The following is an 18,621-nucleotide window of genomic DNA, read 5'->3' on the forward strand; positions in this document are numbered from 1 at the left end:
TCTCTAGGGTGGTGGTTTCTGTGGAACTGAGACTGTGCTTGGAGTCTTCGCTCCGACTTTGGAGAAGAGAATGGAGCTGCGTAGCTTACCTCCCTGGACCGCCGGGCGTCACCTCACTGCCCCATTCTCGCACATGATGGGGCCTCAGCAGGGGCGGCTGAAGTTGGGTCCTCCACCTATTTCCGGCTGGATTTAGGAGGGCTGCTGGTTCCCTTGCCTGCCTGGGGTAAAGCAGACATTCCAGAACCCTGGGATCCCACCGCACCCTTTAACGCTGGGGAGGCAGGTGGAGTTTGGGATTCCCTGTGGACTACCTTTCCTGGAGTTTTCTGTGGACTGGGGCAGATGCTGCAGTGTGAGGCATTATTTCTTGCCCAGAAACTTGGACATCGGGCCTAGTAGGCAGGAGAGCCTCAAAAGGGGAAAGGAGGGAGACTCCCTGGAGCTACAGGGAAGGAGGGCTTCCTGGAGGAGGTGCTCCGGCTGAGCCTGAAAGCCCCACCCAAGCTTTGGGGTCAGACTCTGGCTTGAAGCTTAGGTATTCTTTTTGCTTTTTCTGATCTTACAAAGTTTAGTTTGTTTTCTCTTTCCCAGTTCTGCCTTCTCCCTCTTACAGTGAGTGTCCATGTTAGATTAAAAGGTGGGGACATGCAGTGCCTTCCCAGAGCTCTGATACCCCTTTGCTAAAATAAATCAGGCAGCTGGGATTTGCTTAAGATGGGAGAAGATATCCGCAAGTGGCAGAGATCTGACCCTCTCTGAAAGTTAACTGTGGCCCCAGTGGGAAGCAGGTCAGAAACCCCCTGGGGACCAGGAAGGCAGGGAGTGACTGAATGGGTGAGGGGAGGCTGCTAGGAGAGGAGGTTGCTCAAAACCACTCCCAAGAGACTAAAACAGGTTTGTCTAAAAAGGTTTCTCTCTCTCTCTTCCTCGCGCCCTCTATCTCTGTCTCTCTCTCTCTCTGTGCCTCTGTGTGTGTGTGTGTTTCCTATGGTCTTTTGTTTCTGCCGTGTAAGAAAGTGGCTTGTTCTGGAATAGTTATTTGCTGTTTTTCTTTCTGTCTTCTCTTTCTTGAAAGGCATAAAATTCCTTTTGCCCTAATTACGGGGACTGGCAGAGACATTTTCCCGTAGCCTGGCAGAGAGGCTAAGGGGGGGGCACTAGCTGCCTCCGCTCAGGCTCAGAGCCTTCTAGAAGTGATGTCACCCCTGGCTTCAGCTCCACAGGGAGGGTGGAGCCTGTTTAAGTCTCTACCTGTGGCTCCTGATGGGTTCCAGTAAAACCTCATTAACACACATTGGTAGGGAGACAGTAAGAAAGGAGAGAGCCTGGAAAGAATTAATGAAAAGCTTGACTTCTACAGTTTTTTAGAGGAATCTTTTCTGTTGCAGCAAAATTTTGGATTCCTGAAATCCCTTGGGAATGAGGTGTCCTGTGTATTCGTGTTTTTTCATCAAGCTAAGAATCCCTGTTACCCTCAAGTATTCTTACTCTGGGCAGGACTCTCTGAAATACTTATTTCCCTTCCTTTATCAACCAAAAAATGCTAGGCATGATTTAATCTCTGCATGCCAGGGTCGTCGTCCTCATCATTGTGCTGGGTTAGGACATTGTCTCCTGGATTTACTGTGCTCTGAAGAGCACTTTGCCCCTCTGCCTGGTGCCCCAGGTTGCTCTGTTTTGAATTCTGGTCTTTCTTCTTTTTCCAGAGAACAGCCAGCAGTGACATTTATGTGCCTGAGTGTTGCCAGCAGCCTTTCTGATCGGTTCTAATTTGTTACTTTTCTCCAGTGGCACTAAGAAACTAATCAGATGGGTTAGGCTTATTTCCAAGCTGAGAGTTTCAGGCTCTGGGTAAGGGCCTTGCCTGTGAGTGAGACTGATGATCTGTGATACGTGGATTTTGTGCCATTTATGAACTTCAACTGGGACCTGTTGCAGTCTCCCTTCTACCTCCCTGCACCCCACCTAGAGTAACAAAGAGGTGCTGCCCAGGTGAGGCCTTTAGCGGCTTCTCTCAGTGGAGAAAAATGAGTCTTCTCTTGGGGGGAAGTGCTTGCTGACCCCCATGTTTCAAGTTCCTCGACCTGGTTTTACATGTAAGTGACTTGCTGGTCACAGGTAGCTGGACTGACCAGCTGAGGGCCATTATTCTTCAGCCTTGACTGCTACTCTCAGCCTTGGTCATGCCCCCATCTCTTTACCACATTTGATTTGGATTTTAGTTCCTGTTTCTAGATAATATGCATCCATACTGTGTGACAGGCCAGAAGTGGCTTTGGATTAAGTAGAGCCCCAGGACTGAGTCTCAGCTCTGCCACTAATTTACTCCGTAATCTGGGGTGAGTCACTTTCCTTCCAAGTCTTGTTGTCCTCATCTGTAAAGCGGATATCACGATACCTGTTCTCCCTGTCCTCATTCTGTCATTTGTGTATTCATTTCATAATGGATATGTGAAAGTACTCTGTGATGAAACTGCCTGAAGAAAGTAAGCTGTCGATACAATTAAGGTTACCTTTTTTTTGAGCACCTGCTGTTCAGTGCTCAGTACTTTTCCTTCATTCTTATTTGAACTTTACCCCAAACCTTTACAATATATATCATTGCCCCATTTTGTGGATGAGGAAGCTGAGGCCTAGGGTGGCGGGCCTCTCCAATGGCTGAGCCAGGATTTGTGTGTGTGTGTGTGCAGTGTGTGTGTGCGCGTATGTGTATGGATATGGTGTGAATACATCGCAAGGCTGTCAAGTCTCTCCTGAGAAGCCTGGCATTTGGGGGCTGGCTGAAGCCTGCAAGGCTCTGCTGGGCATTTGCTGGTCCATCCTGAAGAATCATGGGTGTGAGCATTTTGGGTGGAGGGGCCCAGGCCGGGCTGAGCTGGCCTGAACAGTGCCATCAGGCAAACTGAGCACCGGGTAACATCCAGGAGTTGTGTTGGGTTCAACTGATAGCCGCTCAGGGACAGGCGAGAGCTCCTCACAGGAAGTAAACAGGGACCTGAGAGAGCAGGGTGTGAACCGTGTGGACTGGGTGTGGAGGGGCCTGTTTGGATGATGCCCTCAGGCCGGACCCCAGGTGATGCCCAGCTTACACCATCTTTTTACCTTGGGCTCTGGGGAAACATTCGTGGAATTAGCAGATTCTTTTGTAAGCCTGGGAGGTGGGCAGCATGACGCAGGTGGTGGCCAGAACCCAGGACTCGTAGCTTTGGTGCCACAGTCAGTCACCTCCTGGTCCCCTTCAGCAGCAGGTCCCGCTGGGGGCAGGGACAGCCGGTGAGGAAATGGTCATTAAGTGATTGCTATGCTTCGACTCTTGCCCGATTGCCTTCTTTTCACCAACCAGTTTTGGAGTCTTGGGTTGAAAGGGGGCCTGCGGCCCTGCCTAAGTGTGTCTAGAGAAGAATGGGATTCAGGGAGTTTGTGGAAAGAGGGCTTTTGGTGCCGGGATCCTGTACCCTGTCACTTCTCTCTCAGCTGTTCCAGCAGAGGTTGGGTTTTGGATGGGAGCATGCATTCTGGAACCTTCCACCGAGTGGGACATGAGTACCCTGACAGGCTCCACGGGAGGGCTGATAGGTGTATGCCCCTCACCACAAAGAGGTATGTTTGGGGTGCAGGTTGTAGAGGTGAGACCGCAGAGGCGAGACCCTGGGTTTGGGGCGACTTCAGCAACTGTGGTGTCCAGCTGCAGGTTGGTGTTACTGCTTCTGCCCGCCCTCAGGAAGCTTTCATTTGGGTGGAAAGACAGTATGAGAAGGTCCGTGGCATTCCTGAGACGGGTGCACTGGGTCAGCTTGCCTGTGGTCAGAACTGTGGGGATCTCTGGGAGGGGTGGTCTGAGCCTCCCCTGGAAAGTGTCCTGCTTTTTGGCAGGGCCTGTAAGAGTGGGGGCGAGCTTATGGGGCAAGGGGGGCGTGCCATGGGAAATCTTGGGTCTTGGGGCCATTGAGTCAGGAGAGCAGAACAGGCGGTTGGCTGGACTTGCCCAGCGACCTCTCCTGCTGCGCTTGAGCTTCCCGAGGCTGCCACCGGTTCCGCTCCCCACTGGGAGCCCCTCAAGGGTCTCTGACCTCCTGGCTTTTATAGCTTCGTGGTTGCCTAATTCTATGTAGAGGATGTGCCTCCTCTGGCCATCAGCCCTGGGAAAAACTCTCTGCCTAGTGATTCAACTGAGGGTTGCAGCCCCGTGAGATGCCGTGTGTGTATGTGTGTCTGCGTGTCTCCATGTGTACATGTGTGTGTCCATGTGTCTGTGTGTGTGTGTCTCTGTCCACGTCCATGTGTCTGCGTATGTCCCTCTGTGTGTTTGTCTTTGTGTGTCTCTGTGTGTGTGTGCGTTGTGTGTTTGTGTCTGTCCGTGTGTGTGTCTGTGTGTATGGGTGTCTCTGTGTGTGTCTGTGTCCGGGTATATGTGTGTCTGTATGTGTGTGTTTGTGTGTGTGTGTCCGTGTGTCTGTGGGGGGGTTACCTACTGCACAGCTTGCCACTGCATTTGGGCCTTGCCTGGGCACTCTTCACTTGCCTTCCCTGTCAGGCTGCAATCTCAGTTTTGGGGGCCCTGTCACTACCTGGCTGCAGCTTCCTTTTCAGACACCAGCTTCCTTTCTGCCTCCCACCTCTGCTTGTGGCCTTTCCTCTTTTTCACTGTGGCTCTGACATTCATCATGGCCTTGGCCTTGGAAGTCTGTGGAAGTTATTCCTGCAGAGGCAGGCAGTCAGGTCACCTGGCCTTCCTGGTTCAGCTGAGCCCCGACTGTGTGGCTGTGGCAGGCCATTGCCCCTCTGGGCCTCAGTTTCCTCCTCTGCCAAAGGGTCCTTTTTCTCGTCCTCAGTTCTGAGAGCCACATGGTTACAGAGACACCTTATCCTGGGAAGGGCGGAGGTGACACTGAAGGACTTGTTGGGGGCTCACCTTCCTCTGCCAGTATTCCTTCTGGGGACTCGAAGGAGAGTTGGTTGCCCAAGGGTTCAATGGTGGGATGGGCTGGGCCAGTGGAGGGCAGGGCAGGGCAGGCTGCTTGAGGGGTGGATTCGAGCTCCTTGTGGGAGCTGGAGTGGACAGAGGCGCCTGGGTGAGGTTGGGCCAGGGCTGGGGCTGCATGATGTTCTCTGCACACACACCCAAGAGTCCTGGCACTTGCCCGAGGTCCGTTCAGCAGCAGGAATGAAAGCCATGGCGGGCAGGTTGGGGCAGTGGGGAAGGCGGGCATGTTGATCAGTCCACTCATCAGCTGAGTCATGGTGCCAGGCCCACGGGTCCTCCCCTGAGACTCACCCAACCAACCTTGATCCACTGCAAGCCCTCTGGGGGCCGGGACGAGGCGGGGAGTACAGCAAGACACAGGCTGGAGCTCAGGGGCCTGGCTTTCTGTCCTGGCCCTGCCTCCTTACTCTCGAGTGGCTGTGTCCAGAGGCCTCTCTTGGCCTCAGTGAACCCATCTGTGACATGGGGGGAAGGGGCTGAGAAGCAGAGGTGAGGCAATGCTTTTGGGTGTGCGTGGCCTCTTATGACTGTGTCGTGTGATTGGTGGGTATCTGGGGGCCTGCCTGTGCTCTGCTGCCTCAAGTTCTGAGGGCTTCATGAGCCCTATCTGGCTTGACCAGATCTAAAGCCCAGAGTCTGGGCACCTGCTGTGTGCGTAGTCCGGTGCAGTGGTGAGAGTTCCATATCTGGTCCAGGGGATTCCTGTAAGACAGGGTGGCTGCTACTGGAACCAGATGAGAGAGGTGGTCTCTGCAGTGACAATGAACGGGGTTCGCAATTCAGCACCTGTCACGTCTCCCCACAGGAAGGGTTTTGTCCCAGAGTCCCATGATACAGCAGTATCGAACTAGGAGTCTGGGCGGTAAGGCAGGATATTTTATGGAGCTCCAAACCTGCGGGGCTGCCTTCTGGCCATGGGAAGTGTCAGGGCAGGGGGTCTCCCTGAGGGAGCTGCAGAGGCTGTCAGTCCTGCTCCAGGACCACTCGTGTGCACCATGGATCTCCAAAGGTATTCAGGGAACTTCCCCACAGTGGCGTGAACTTGAGTTCATAGTCATTTCCACATGGGGCTGCCTGGCTCTCTCTCTGGATCTTCTGTGCTACTCAGCAGGCTGGGAGACAGAACTCTGGCTCCTGGCCTGGGATGCGTATGGTGAGGATTGCATGTCTGCCAGGGTGGGATGTGGGGAAGTTAGAGGAACTTCTGGAGGGCCGAGGAGCTCATGGCCACCTATGGCATTTGTCACAAGCTGGGGCCCAGAAAGCCCTTTAGGACTTGGGCCCTGACCCTGCTGTTCCCATGTTACCAATACCAGTGGTGGCCACTGATGCTCCAGGGGCCTTACCTGGCTGAGGACTTGATTGTGTCAGAGTGGCATTGACTCTGCCTCCAGTAGCTTCCTGTCATCCCTGCTGCCCAGGAAACTGTCCGAGGCCTTGGAGGGCCCATCTTTCTGGAGTGTTCCAGACGAATATGGTGGTCAGGTTTGGGCTTGCAGGGCCCAAGGCTGTGGGACGTTTCAGGAGCCTCTGAGACCTTCCTAGAGGCTGACGTCACTCTAGCTTCTCCCAGAGAAAACCACAGGGTGCAGTGCTGCTGTGGTGGTGCCCATATCTCTTCCAGGATGGGGTGTGGGGGAGGGTCTGGGCAGCAAGACCTCAAGGCTGGGCAGGGCCTGCGGGGCTGAGGGCCAGGCTGGAAGCATGTGCCCCGCTTGGGCTGCATGAGATCTTCAGGCCCTGCCCCCCACCTCCCTCCCTGAAAGGGACCTGGGGCCTGGGGAAAGAGCACAGCAGGAGTTTCCCTGGGGTCAGGCCTGGAAAGTCCAGGAAGCTCACCCCTGAGTCTCCTTGGGTGAATCTGCAGCAGTGACTGGTTGTCTTGGGCTCAGGGAATGGTAGGAAGGACATAGAGCCCCTGCCTTCCTCCTCACCCCCGGTGAATGAGGTTCATTCTTACAGACCTTGTGGAGGCGGGGCGTGCAGTGGGCACTCTGGCCTGCCTGTCTTCCCTGTGTAAGGCAGTCACCTGAGCCTGAAGGCCTGGGCCTTCCTACCTTTGGGGGGCCCAATATTGAGTCCTGAGACCTTGGGGCTTGACAGGTGAGGTGGGACCGAGAACTAGCTGGCTTGGTTAGTCCCGGCTCGGGCTGGAGCAGAGAGGTGTTGTGGAGGCCAGGAGGAGCACAGGACACAAGTCTAGCCCACCTGGATCACATCCGGACTTCATCGCTTCCTCCCTGTGTCGTCGTGAGCACGATTCTTCACCTACCCCCACCTCAGTTTCCCCGTCTGTAAAATGGAGTTTCTCATATCCTGCCCCAGAGGGCTTTTGCAGAGATTCCATGAAATACCATATGTGATATGATTGGGGCCCCTTCCTTGCCTGGAGCACAGAGAAGCAAGTCTAGGGGAGCACTGAGGCTGACCTGTGGGAAGGGGTGCAGTCTGACCCAGCCTAAGCCTGGAGTCACTCTGTGTGAATGGCCTGCTGGTCTGACCCCAGTGCTGCTGACGTTAACAGGGCCTGCAAACATGGCTTTTGCCCTTCTCAGAAACATGAGCCTTCACTAGCAGGCCAGACTTTGCTCTCTTCCACCCGAACCTCTGCCAGGGGCTGCCTCCTGACCTGAGAAGGTACGGGCTGGGCTGGCAGGTGGGAGAGGAGGCCAGGCAAAGCCAGACATTGGGGCACCCTCGTAGGGGCTCAGGCCTGCTGGGCAGGGCCCCCAGCAGTGGGGCACAGTGGCCTGTCCCCAGAACTTCAGACTGATGGCTGTCCTGGAGAGGGAGCTGGGTTCTCTATGGAGGCCGACAATGCTGGGCCAGATTGCAGGATGCCGCCAGTGGAGACGATGGCTGTTGTCTTCCTGAGAGTGAGAGAGAGAGTGGGCTTCACTGTGATGGGTGCTTCATGACATGCCTACCAGAGCAAGACTGCTGGCTTCAGTGGCTGTGTGCCTTGGGACAGATGACATAGCTCCTTTGCCTCAATTTTCTCATCTGTAAAATGTGCATGGTACTAGAACCTAAGGTGACTGTGAAGATCAAATTAATTAATTCAGGTTAAAAAAACTGATTGCCAGCTCCTCTGGCTCAGGGGACTCAATAAACATCAGCTGTGATCACTTTTTCCCCCCAGAGCCTAATTCAGTTGTTTCTATTCTTCAAGTAATCTCCAGCCCAGGTCACAGGCTTAGCCTCTTTTTCTACCACACGCCCTGCCCCCCGACCCCCCTGGTGGTCCCTGAGCTCTGGGCAAGGCATATGGCTACTTCCCTTTCCCAGGGTCATGCTGAGCTTTTCAGACTGGAGCTGTATTCACAGCCTCCCTTTCAGCCATCTAAGCACTAACCGTATGCAGAAGCTACGAGGGCTAGGAGCTCTGTGCTGGGGGTTCAAGGCTTTGCAAATCTGCCAGCCCATCAGAGGGAGGGCAAGCCACTTGACCTGGGGACTCACCAGTAATCTGGAGGATCTACCTAGCCTCTTCAGAGAGAGCCTTCACAGAAAATTCTGTCTTCATCACCCAAACCAGAAGGTACCAGCCCCACCCTCTCCTGGGACTCCTTCAAGGACACTCTGCCTTCCCGTGTCTCTGGGCTTCCCAGCAGCCTCAGTGCCTACTCAGTCTGAATTGTTCTTTATCTGAGAGGCAGGTTCCCAGGCTAGCCCATTGTTCTGTATACGGGAGGAGAAACCGTGTACATCTGTGACTCCTGGAAGAGCAAAGAGAATTTCTTCCTCCTTTCCTGGGCATGGCGTTGCTGGCATGCACATTTTGACAAAGGTTAAAAAATTTGCCCTTGACATCTTCCAGCCGCTCTTTTGTAATCCTGTTCCGTCTCCCAGAGCTCCAATCTACCCTCAGTGCCCTAGTTCTGGAGTTAGCCCCCCCTACCTGGAAGTGATTTATGCTGTAGTGTAAGTGCTGGAACCCTTTAGCCCTCCCAGAGGACTTGTTTTCAAGGGGATATTGTGCAATGACAGGGACACTGATAGAGATTTTGGTAATACCTTGGAGCTTGTTCCCCTCCCCCACCTTCACACACAGCTGGAGCCCTGGCTGGCTGCAGCTGTGTCAAAAGCACAGTTTCTGCCTCTGTGAAACTTGAGGATACTTTATTTAGCAAATACAAGGGGAGGATGTTCCTAGAAGTCCATATGGCAGCGGTGCCCTGATCCCCAGGTCTGGTGGACGCCCGTTCCAGGGGACCCCTTCGGGACTGACAGGGCTGGGCTTCTCAGTAGGGGCCGACTGGGGAAATCTTGGCTGAGATTCTGGCCTTAGTGGGCTCTTTAGGGCAGCCAGGGCTGGGGGAGGGGGACAGCGCTTTGGAGGCTTGACTGCCCCCTCTGTCCCCATAGGATGGCAGTTGCCCCACAGTCACCTTGATTTAGGGTATCTCTGGCATCCTACCTAAGCCATGACTCCCCTTAGGAAGCTGAGGGTGATGATATCAAGTCAGTGTGATCAAGTGTCCTTGTGGGTCCCTAAGTGGGGGGTGTTTGGCGAGTCTTGGGAGACATCCCTTGTCTGGCTCCCGGAGCAGTACCAGGCACTGAGGCTGCAGGGCCTAGGCTGGGCTGCTTTGCTCAACACCTGCCTGGGTGAAACCTTGCCCTGCCTGGCCTGGCCTGGGTTTTGCCAGGTGGGGAAAAGCAGAGGAACTGGTCTTCCAGCTCCGAGGCTCCACACCCAGCCCTCAGCTGAGCCTGTTCTGAGACCAGTCCTGGCATGTGAGCTGCCGAGGCAGGCGCCAGCTCTGTGAAAGGGTAGGTATGGGGGTGCTGGGGGCAGCACTGGCTTGGCTTGGGCATCGGAGCTGGTATGAGGTTGCCAAGATCCCTCCTCTTTCAATAAACGCCCCCTGTGTACTGTGAGCAGGCAATGCGGTGCAGGGCAAAGGGCCCAGGGCTGGGAGGCTCGGCTCTGTGACCTTGACCTCAGGCTTCCCATCTGTAAAGCCCTGACCTCACACTAAATGGAAAATATTACCCGAAAGTGGTCTTGAAGGCCAAGTGTGAATGCCGTCCCTCCGCCCTGGCCCTGCCCTGAAGCCCCCAGGACAATGAGGGGTCCGTCTTGAGTGGCAGGGTGGGGCTGTGGGGGGGGGTGCCGTCCAGAGTGTCCCCGAAATGCGCCCCTCCCCTCGGAAGTGCTGCTGGGGACAGCCTCCTCTTCCTGCCCATTTCTGTCTCCCTCCTGCCCTGGACGGGGCCCATCACTCCCTGCCTGTCATACCCTCAGCAGGCCCCAGCTTGCCTTGTTCTCAGTAGAGAGCCAGTGAGCTGATACATTGCTGTGCCTGTCACCGGAAATGCTCATGCTGCCTTGAGGCCCCGGTGAGGCCCCTCCTCCTGGGAATGGCTTCAGTAGGGGACATTTCGGGTCTGGAGGCCCAGACCCCATCTGCGGCCTCAGCCTGCCTCCCGGGCGGGCTGTGTTTTCCCGGCTCCTGAGTTTGGAAACCAGCCTTAGGAGAGGAGTGATGTGTCTAGCACTTCCTCCACAACCCTGAGGCTGGGGGAGCCCAGTGTCTCCTGGCCTGTGGCCCTGCCCTGCTGCCTACTCCCACGAGTCCCACCATTTTGGCCAAACCCCCATTGTACAGACGGGCAACCTGAGGCAAGATATTTCTAGCACCACCCAGTAATTTAGGGACAGAGGCCAGACTATCACCAGACTGTCCCCATGTTGGACCTGGTCATTTTCCCTGGGCCACCCTCTGGTGGTCAGTGCTGTGGGTCTCTGAGGAGGGGGCATTTGGAGAGTCTTAGGGGACAGAACCCCTGTCTCGTTCCCAGAGCAGCACCAGGCGCTGAGGCCGGCGGGGCCAGCCTGTCAGCCGTAAGGCACTTTAGCATTATCCACCAAGCCCCTTCTGGCGTCTAGGTGGGGAACAGGTCTAGGGAGAGGCTGAAAGCTGCCTAGGTCCCCAGCATGGGAGCCGCGTGGTGGATTCCAACCCTTTCCCAGAGACCCTTGCTCCTGGGTGCTCGGGTCTGACCTGCCTGCTCAGTGCTTAGGCCATTTCAGTCCAGGCTGAAGGAGAGGGTCACAGGGCTCCCCACAGAGGGAAGGCAGCTGCACATCCACTCTGCAGGGCACTGAGGCATTCGGAACGCGGTGGGACTGGGAGAGAGTGTTGCAGCTTTTTCTCCCCCGCCCTCCCCACTGGTACTCCTGGAAGAGCAGGACCAGGCCCTGCAGCCTGTGCTGCCCTCCATGCCCAGCCTTCGTCCCTGGGCAGCCCACCTGCCTCTCAGCTCCAGCAGCTGTCTTCTGCTCATCCCTGCTGGGTCCAGCCAAGCTGGCTGGTAGGAAGCCAGTGGGCTCAGGCCCAGGCACGAAGGAGCCTCAGCCCAGCTTCAAGTAGACACTTTCCCAGTCATGTAGGTGCTTCTGGATGTTCAGTGGGTCTTCAGCCCCTGGGGGAGGGAGGCTGGGCCGCCACCATGGTGTGCTATCTGTGCAAGTGGACGTATCGGAAAGGTATAGGACATTGCTGAGCTTTCCCTGTTCCCTTTGCCACTAGAACTTGTTCACAGGGCTCTGTTGCTACTCAGTGCCTTGACTTTGAACACCGGACTCAAGTGAAGCAAGCTCTTGCCTCCTCCAGGCTGGGCCACTCTGGGGGATGCCTTTTCCTCTCCTCATTGTTTTCAAAGTGCAGTCTGAAGACCCTCTACAGGACCTGGGGCTTGTGAGTGACAGAGTCAGCCTCTGGATGGGGAGCTCAGAAGACTTCATTTGTAGTGGTCTCCTGGTGATTCTTGGGGACCCTGAAGTCCCCAGTCTGGATGCAGGTGATGGTCTGGATATCACTCTCAGTCAGTATGGTGTCTTGATGCAGAGGTGGGGGTAAAGGCTGGGGCTCTGCAGCTCAGAGACCTCAGCCCCCGAGAGTCCTGAAGTCTAGGGAAGGCGAGGGTCAGCCTGTTTTCCTTATATTTGTAGATCTGACTGAGAAACCGAGGGGGTAAAAAAGATTTCCAAGACAACTATGACCGTATTTCAAGCCTCCCGAGGACATTTGCCGTTGTGTGGAATCTCGGGATGGGGAGGGTGGGTGTCCAGCCTGCCATGACCATGGACCCTCCTGCCTCTTGACCTTGCAACCTGGGCTCCTAGAACAGGTCTGGGTCTCTCCTGTCCACTGGCCCCAGAACCAGCACCATGGCCCCTGGTCCAGGCTGCTTGAGAAAGGCAATGACCTAGCTCCTTTGATAAGGGGCAGCTCTTTATCCCTGGTTTGTTGGGGCTTGTTGATTCAGTGACTCAGCTCCCACAGAAGCCGGGGATTTCGTGGCCACACGGGGCAGGTACAGCTGACAGATCAGCTTCCCTGTCCTGCTCCACCACGGATAACTGCGAATCAGAGGCCCCCTGCGCTGCCCAAGTTAGTGCCTGGGGTGAGCATTGTCTTATCCTCTCCTGGGTTGGGTTGGGAGCTTCAAGGCCTGGCCCTAGTAGTCCCCTCAGGGCAGCCCTCTGTACTCCAGCCTCTGAAGCTCCCCCTTTTTAAGTCCCCCTGGAGCCGGACACCTGGCCATACGTTCTTGGGGGCTGGGAGCTCTGCCGGGCCAGGACCAGACTATTTCTTCCCTCTTTTCTTCCAAAGCTCCTGGCATGATCTTGGCTCACTGCAACCTCCACCTCCTGGGTTCAAGTGATTCTCCTGCCTCAGCCTCCCAAGTAGCTGGGAGTATAGGCGCACACCACCATGCCCAGCTAATTTTATATTTTTAGTAGAGACAGGGTTTCACCATGTTGGTCAGGCTGGTTTTGAATTCCTGACCTTAGGTGATCCGCCTACCTCGGCCTCCCAAAGTGCTGGGATTGCAGGCGTGAGCCACTGCGCCTGGCTGTCAGTGATGATTTTTAAGGGGTTTGTGTTTTACCCATCACTCACTTCAAGCAGCAGGTGACCAACGTCAGTGATTCAGGGTGCAGGCTGGAAACCAAAGGCCTTCTGACCTGATGGCCTCAGGCTGATGGGGTAGGGTTAGATGGGCAACCTCTCAGGTTAGCGACTGGGCCCGCCGCCCTCCCTCAAACCTGTCTGAGATGCCCACTGGACATCCTGGCTTCTGAAGCAGCCAAGGCACTTTTGAGCTGTCTTGTAGAGGAGCTGCAGCACAGCTGCCCCTTAGCAAGGGGCTCTGCTGAGACAGAGGTTGCCAAGGAGAGTGGCCCTCTTTACCTCTAGTATGGGAGCGAAAGCTGGCAGTTGGCTTGAGGCTGCCTTCTGGAAGCTTCTCTGCCAGCTCTCTGCTCACAGACATAAGATGTGCTCTGTAGTGGCTGGCAGTGGGTGATGATGACTCCCCATCCCTCAGGGCACAGGTCCCCTTCCGGTCCACGCCATTTCCTCTCCACCTCTCAAATGTGGGCTGGTCCCTGGGTAGCTTCACTGCTGGGGCAGGCTCAGCAATTCCAACTCAGTGAAACTCTGTCCCATTGAGGAGCCGTAGACAGGTTTTCCTTAAAACTGATGGGCTCAGCTGGTGGGGCTGGGGAGAGAGAAGGGGATGGCAGGTGAGGAGAGCAGTGCTGCTGCACAGGAAGTCGTAGTGTCTGGGCGGCCTTGGGCAAGTCCCTTGCCTTTTAGAGGCTCTAGTCCTTATCTGCTAGAGAGAGATCCTTCTCAGTCCTGCTGCCTCATCTGCAGGGGAGTTGTAGGGGTGAAAGAGGGATGGGTGGAAAGTGTTTCCAGCCTTAGAGAAGGCCACACTCCTTCACACCCTCTTTCTTGCTGGGTCAGAGCCCTGACCCCAGGATTCTCTCCAGGGTCCCCAGGGTATGGCCAGGAGACCAGCATGGCTGAGACGGAGATGGGCTGAATGACCATTACTCCCTAACTCCCTGTCCCCAGACTCCTAGCAGCTGCCTCTTGATCCCCCAGCCCCCAGGCGAGCCAAACCTTGGGCTTTCTATTCAGTGAGCTTCTAGGGTCTGCACTGTGGGTGGGGAAGGGGCAAGGCATCCCTTGCTTTGAACAAACAGAATGAGTGGAAGCCTAGATCTTACCTAGCACAAAGTTGTTGATTCGTTCTATGAACAGTTGGTTTTCCTGGGACTTACAGAGGTTAAAGCCTGGTTGGCCTGTTGCCTTCCTGGGCAGAGCATGAGGTGGGCTCCAAGCTGAGGCGACCTGTTCCTGAGCAGCCTTGAACAGTGGCCAAGCAGCCTCGGAAGCACCCAGGTTGGAGATGATGCTGAGGAGAGCTGCCCAGAGGCCTAGAGGCAGTTTGCTGCAGGCCATCAGCACAGCAGGCCTGCTAAAGGAAATCGGAAATCTCACCGGAAACTCCTTTCTGGGAGTCGGCTGGCACCTTGGTAATCCAAGTTCAAACTCAGCAGTTTCTGCTAATTTCCTCCCCAGAGGGCTGAAATCTCACCACCTCCTCATTTGAGGGGCTGTCACAGAAGGTTCAAGCTGGAGGAGATTTGGGAGGTCTCTCTGGCCCATCCCCTTAGGCCCAGGGAGGGGAGAGGCCCCCGGAGGGCAGGGAGCTGGTTTCAGTGGAGAAAACATTTGCTTAAGAGCTTGTTGTGTAAACAAGATTGCAGAGGGATAAGCCAGCAGAGCTGAGGGAACAAATTGTTTTAGGGACCGGGCAGACTGAAATGCCTATCTAGTTAGGAGGAAAGCCCTGCTCTTGGGAAACTACTAACCTGCTGGGGCCTCCCTGGCATTCCTGGGTCTCACTGGGCGGTGTCTCCCAGGCTGTACATGGGCCCCAGTGTGTGTGTCTTCCCTGTGGGCTTTGGTTGCCTCATCTGTGGAGTGGAGCATGGATCTAATGGCTCTGGCTTCTGCTGAAAGATTCGGTACTTTACAATGCAGTGGAGGCTTGTGGGGTCGAAGTGTCAATGCCTTGCTCTGTCCTTGCCCCATCTCGAGCTTTCTCTTGAGGGAGGCAGTGCAGCAGGAGAGGGCAGGGCAGAGTCCTTGGGTGAGAGTGAAGCCATGATTTCAGTGAGTATGGGTGGGGGTGCCTACTCTGTGCCCCCCCTGGTGGGCAGTATTCTTTGTTGGTGAAGGGGACAGGCTTGAGGGAGGCCAGGGCAGCTTCAGAGCTCTGTGGAGGCAGCACAGGTGTTTGAAGCAGCACATAGCGATGGTGTAGATCAGATGTGGCCTTGTGTGGAGGCAGGGGGAGCGTGAACTGTGACTGTTGGTTTTTATTGATTGATTGCTTGAGACAGAGTCTCGCTGTGTCACCCAGGCTGGAGTGCAGTGCTGCAATCTCGGCTCACTGCAACCTCTGCCTTCTGGATTCCAGGGATTCTCCTGCCTCAGCTTCCCAAGTAGCTGGGACTATAGGCGTGCGCAGCCATGCCTGGCTAATTTTTGTGTTTTTAGTAGAGATGGGGGTTTCACCATGTTGGCCAGGCTGGTCTCGAACTCCTGAGCTCAAGTGATCCTCCCACAGTGTTGGGATTACAGGCGTGAGCCACTGCGCCAGCCAATGGCTGTTGATTGTAGATGGGCCATGGTGGACAGTGACTGTTCACTGTAGGTGAGCCTTGGTGGAATGTGACTGTTTGCTGTAGATGGGCTGTGAATGGCCCTTATAGGGTCAAAACCTTTCTCTTGGGGGAAGGAAGGTACGGTTCTGCTTTTGTCCTTTCAAAGGAAGTTCAGTGTTATTTCTGACCTTGTGGTTTCTACACGTGTCTGATGCTTTCCTCTGACCCAGGCCCCTGGATGTAGAGCCTCCACCTGGTCCGGCTCTGCCCCAGGGCTGCCTCAGGAGGCGGGAGGTGTTGTCTGTCCCTCTCTGCTTTGCACTACCCAGGCGTGAGACCCATGGGCCTATAGCCAGGGCCTGACAAGGCCTCTTGGGCTGAGGAGGCCCTTTCCCTTTGGAGCCCAGCCTCAGGTGGGTGACAAGTCAGTGCAGAGGCTTCTGGTGAACTGACTTCTTCCTGTCCCCCTCTTCTCATGAAACTTTTTCTGCCTCCCTTTTACCCTCTTTCTAGACAGGCCTGCTGGCATTTGAGGCTCCCCTAGTTAGACAATGGCCACTGTTTGTGGGTGCCCACTGCGTGCCAGGCTGTGTTAGGCATAGCTTCATTGAATTTTGGCAGCAGTCCTGAAATGTAGATGTTATGATTTCCCCATTTTACAGATGGAGAGACTGAAGCCATAAGCGGTTTAATGATATCCCAGGACCGCACATCTAGTGAGTGGCAGGGTCTGGAGTTCCTAAAGCTAGTGCACTGGACTGTGCTGTTCTGCATACTTTTTCATTCTTTGTTCTGGTCCCAGACATTGGGGCCCTCTCAAGATACACTGTGTAGTGAGTGGGGTCCTTGGGTCTAAGCCTCGAAGCTGAATAGGGCTCTCAAAGCCACACTTCTTGCCACCTGGCTGCTGGGTTCTCCCTTCTTTACCTGAGGTCCTGGGGCCAGTGTGAAGGGCAGTGGCAGTCCTGACTTGCTGACCTCCCTGCCGACCAGTGTTCTGCACAGGCCTGCTCACTATGTGTGGTGTGATCCTGCCTCCCCGCCCCCGCCCCCGGTCCTGCCGGTCAGCCCCGGCCTCAAGAACTGGAGAGATGTGTATATGTTTGCCCTCTGGCCCCTTTGCCTTTTGGAGCTGGGCAGGCGGGCAGCATTCCTGGGGCTGCTGTTTGCCAGCAGGGCCCCTCCCAGGTCCACAGCCCACTTCCTGGAGCCTTCTCAGTGCAGGGCCCCTTCCAGATTAGCCTTATATGTCCCCAGCCCGATGGGCACCCTGTCCTTCCTTCCCCAAGGAGGACGATACTCTGACCAGAGGGCCTGAACCCAGTCTTGACTGTAGATGGGAACTGGGCCGAGTGTGGGAAGGTGTGTCGGGGCGAGGCCTGGGGTTGCCCTGCGTGGGCAGACCTGCCTCAGAACAGACAGTTCCCTGTGCCCAGCGCTGCCCCTGCCCCTTGTGCCACCCTCGGTGTCCACACCTGGGGGCCAGCGTGCCTGGAGGCTGCCTCTGCATCCCGGTTGTCCTGAGATTGTTCTTGGGGGTTTTCGAAAGCCCCTCAGTGGGGCTGGGTCATCAGTCTTCGGCCCCAAAGCTCCCTGGCTGATGGCCCCCAAGAGTAGGGTAGGGTGGGCTGACGGGGTCCCATGGGGGCCACAGCCTATGTTCCCAATAGCAACTCCCTGTCTGCCCTTCTGAGAGGTCTGGAGCTCCCTCACCAGACTGAGCTTCTCAGGGTGAGGGCCCTGCCCACTGTCTTGTGCCCCTGTGCCCCGCACCAGGCTGTGTTGTAGCATCAGGGGTTGGGGCATGGGAACCAAAGTGCTGCCCAGAGCTGAGGGGCCTGGAGCCACACGAGAGGCGTCTCCCTATGTACCTGTGCAGCACAGGGTAGGGCAAGTCCACTCAGCTGTCTAGGAGAGGACCAGGAGCAGCAGAGCCCCAGCCAAGCCTCTACTCATACCATATTCTGATCCTTTTCCAGCAAATTGTGGCCACTAATGTGCCCCCGGAAGATCAAGATGGCTCTGGGGATGACTCTGACAACTTCTCCGGCTCAGGTGCAGGTGAGGTGGTCATGGGGGCCCCCACCCAAGACGGCAACAGGTCATGTGTGGGGGCAGTGGTCAGACAGTCTCCTGTGTTGATTGAGCATGTACTGAGTGCACCCTGCCCGCCCCATCTCCACCCAGCTGGCTCCAAAGGGCAATGCTGAGTAGAGGAATGGGGTCCGTGAGCTGCCTGGTTAAGGAGAGCTCATGCTCGGAGGTGAGGTGAAGGCTGTGAGCTCCAGAAGCTGGGCTGCCTGCTGCACATAGGCTCATATTCACTAGGAATACCTTTACTCACTAGGAAACCTCTGGAACCCCCTTCAGAAGGTTATTTGACCCCTGAGCCTCTATTTTCTCATCTGTAAAATGGGAATAATACCTTGACCTGATAAGCTTGTGGAGCTGTAAGGCAGCACACACAGAGCCTGCTGGGGTGTAGCTCTTCCATCCAAGCTCCCTTCCCTACTTCGCCTTTCCCTGGGGGAGAGAAGTCCCTGAGCTGGAGGTGGTCAGGGAGGCTTCTCAGAGGAGGTGGCTCTTGAGTGGACCTCAGAAGAGGGGTGAGAGCTAAGGAAGGAGGCTGAGGTCATCCCTGAGGAAGTGACCTAGCAGGGGCCTGAGAGCTGCAAGGTGGGATATCTGTAGTTGGAAGTACCGGTTGTTGGAAGCGGGGGCCTTCAGGGAGGGTGGGGCCAGAGAGGTGTGTGCCCTGGGATAGGTAGGATAACTGAAGGAGTTATGGCCCTAAGGGATACGCACCCCACCCCTGTGGTCACAGGAAAGCTTTCCCAGGTGGCCTAGGCACCTGTCTCATGGCTCCAGAGACCAGGCTGCCCCTGGACACACACAATGAGAAGGGACAGCTCTCCTTGTCCATTTTCCAAGGAGCTTAGCCTCAGCTGCCTTGCCCAGGCACTAGCCTCCCTCACAGCCTGAGCTTGGCCGGCCCAGGTGCTCTGGGGCCTCCCCCGACCCACCCAGCACACTGCTTCAGGTCCTCGCCCCTCAACCCAGCACACTCTGCTTCTGATCCTCCCTCCCCACCCTCCCCAACACACTCTGCCTCTGGTTCTCCTCCCCCAGCCCCCACAACACACTCTGCTTTCTG

The 18,621-nt window shown here is 55.9% G+C and overlaps 1 protein-coding gene across 2 annotated transcripts in view; it reads left to right on the forward strand.

The window, feature by feature from the left end:
* The first annotated feature begins 8,330 nt into the window (after positions 1-8,330).
* The window catches only part of SDC1 (syndecan 1), a 16,247-nt gene continuing 5,956 nt past the window's right edge, over positions 8,331-18,621 (forward strand). Inside the window, exons 1-2 of one of the 2 annotated variants that reach the window (XM_017893378.1) lie at positions 8,331-8,528; positions 17,447-17,528. In XM_017893378.1, the coding sequence (XP_017748867.1) occupies positions 8,346-8,528; positions 17,447-17,528 (265 nt within the window). In that variant the 5' untranslated portion in view covers positions 8,331-8,345. Of the gene's footprint in view, positions 8,529-14,949; positions 14,974-17,446; positions 17,529-18,621 lie in introns of those variants that run through there. The other variant, XM_017893379.1, reaches the window with a different exon arrangement.

The sequence above is a fragment of the Rhinopithecus bieti genome, unplaced genomic scaffold (genome assembly GCF_001698545.2).
Source record: "Rhinopithecus bieti isolate Rb0 unplaced genomic scaffold, ASM169854v2 scaffold_23816, whole genome shotgun sequence".
Lineage (NCBI taxonomy): Eukaryota > Metazoa > Chordata > Mammalia > Primates > Cercopithecidae > Rhinopithecus > Rhinopithecus bieti.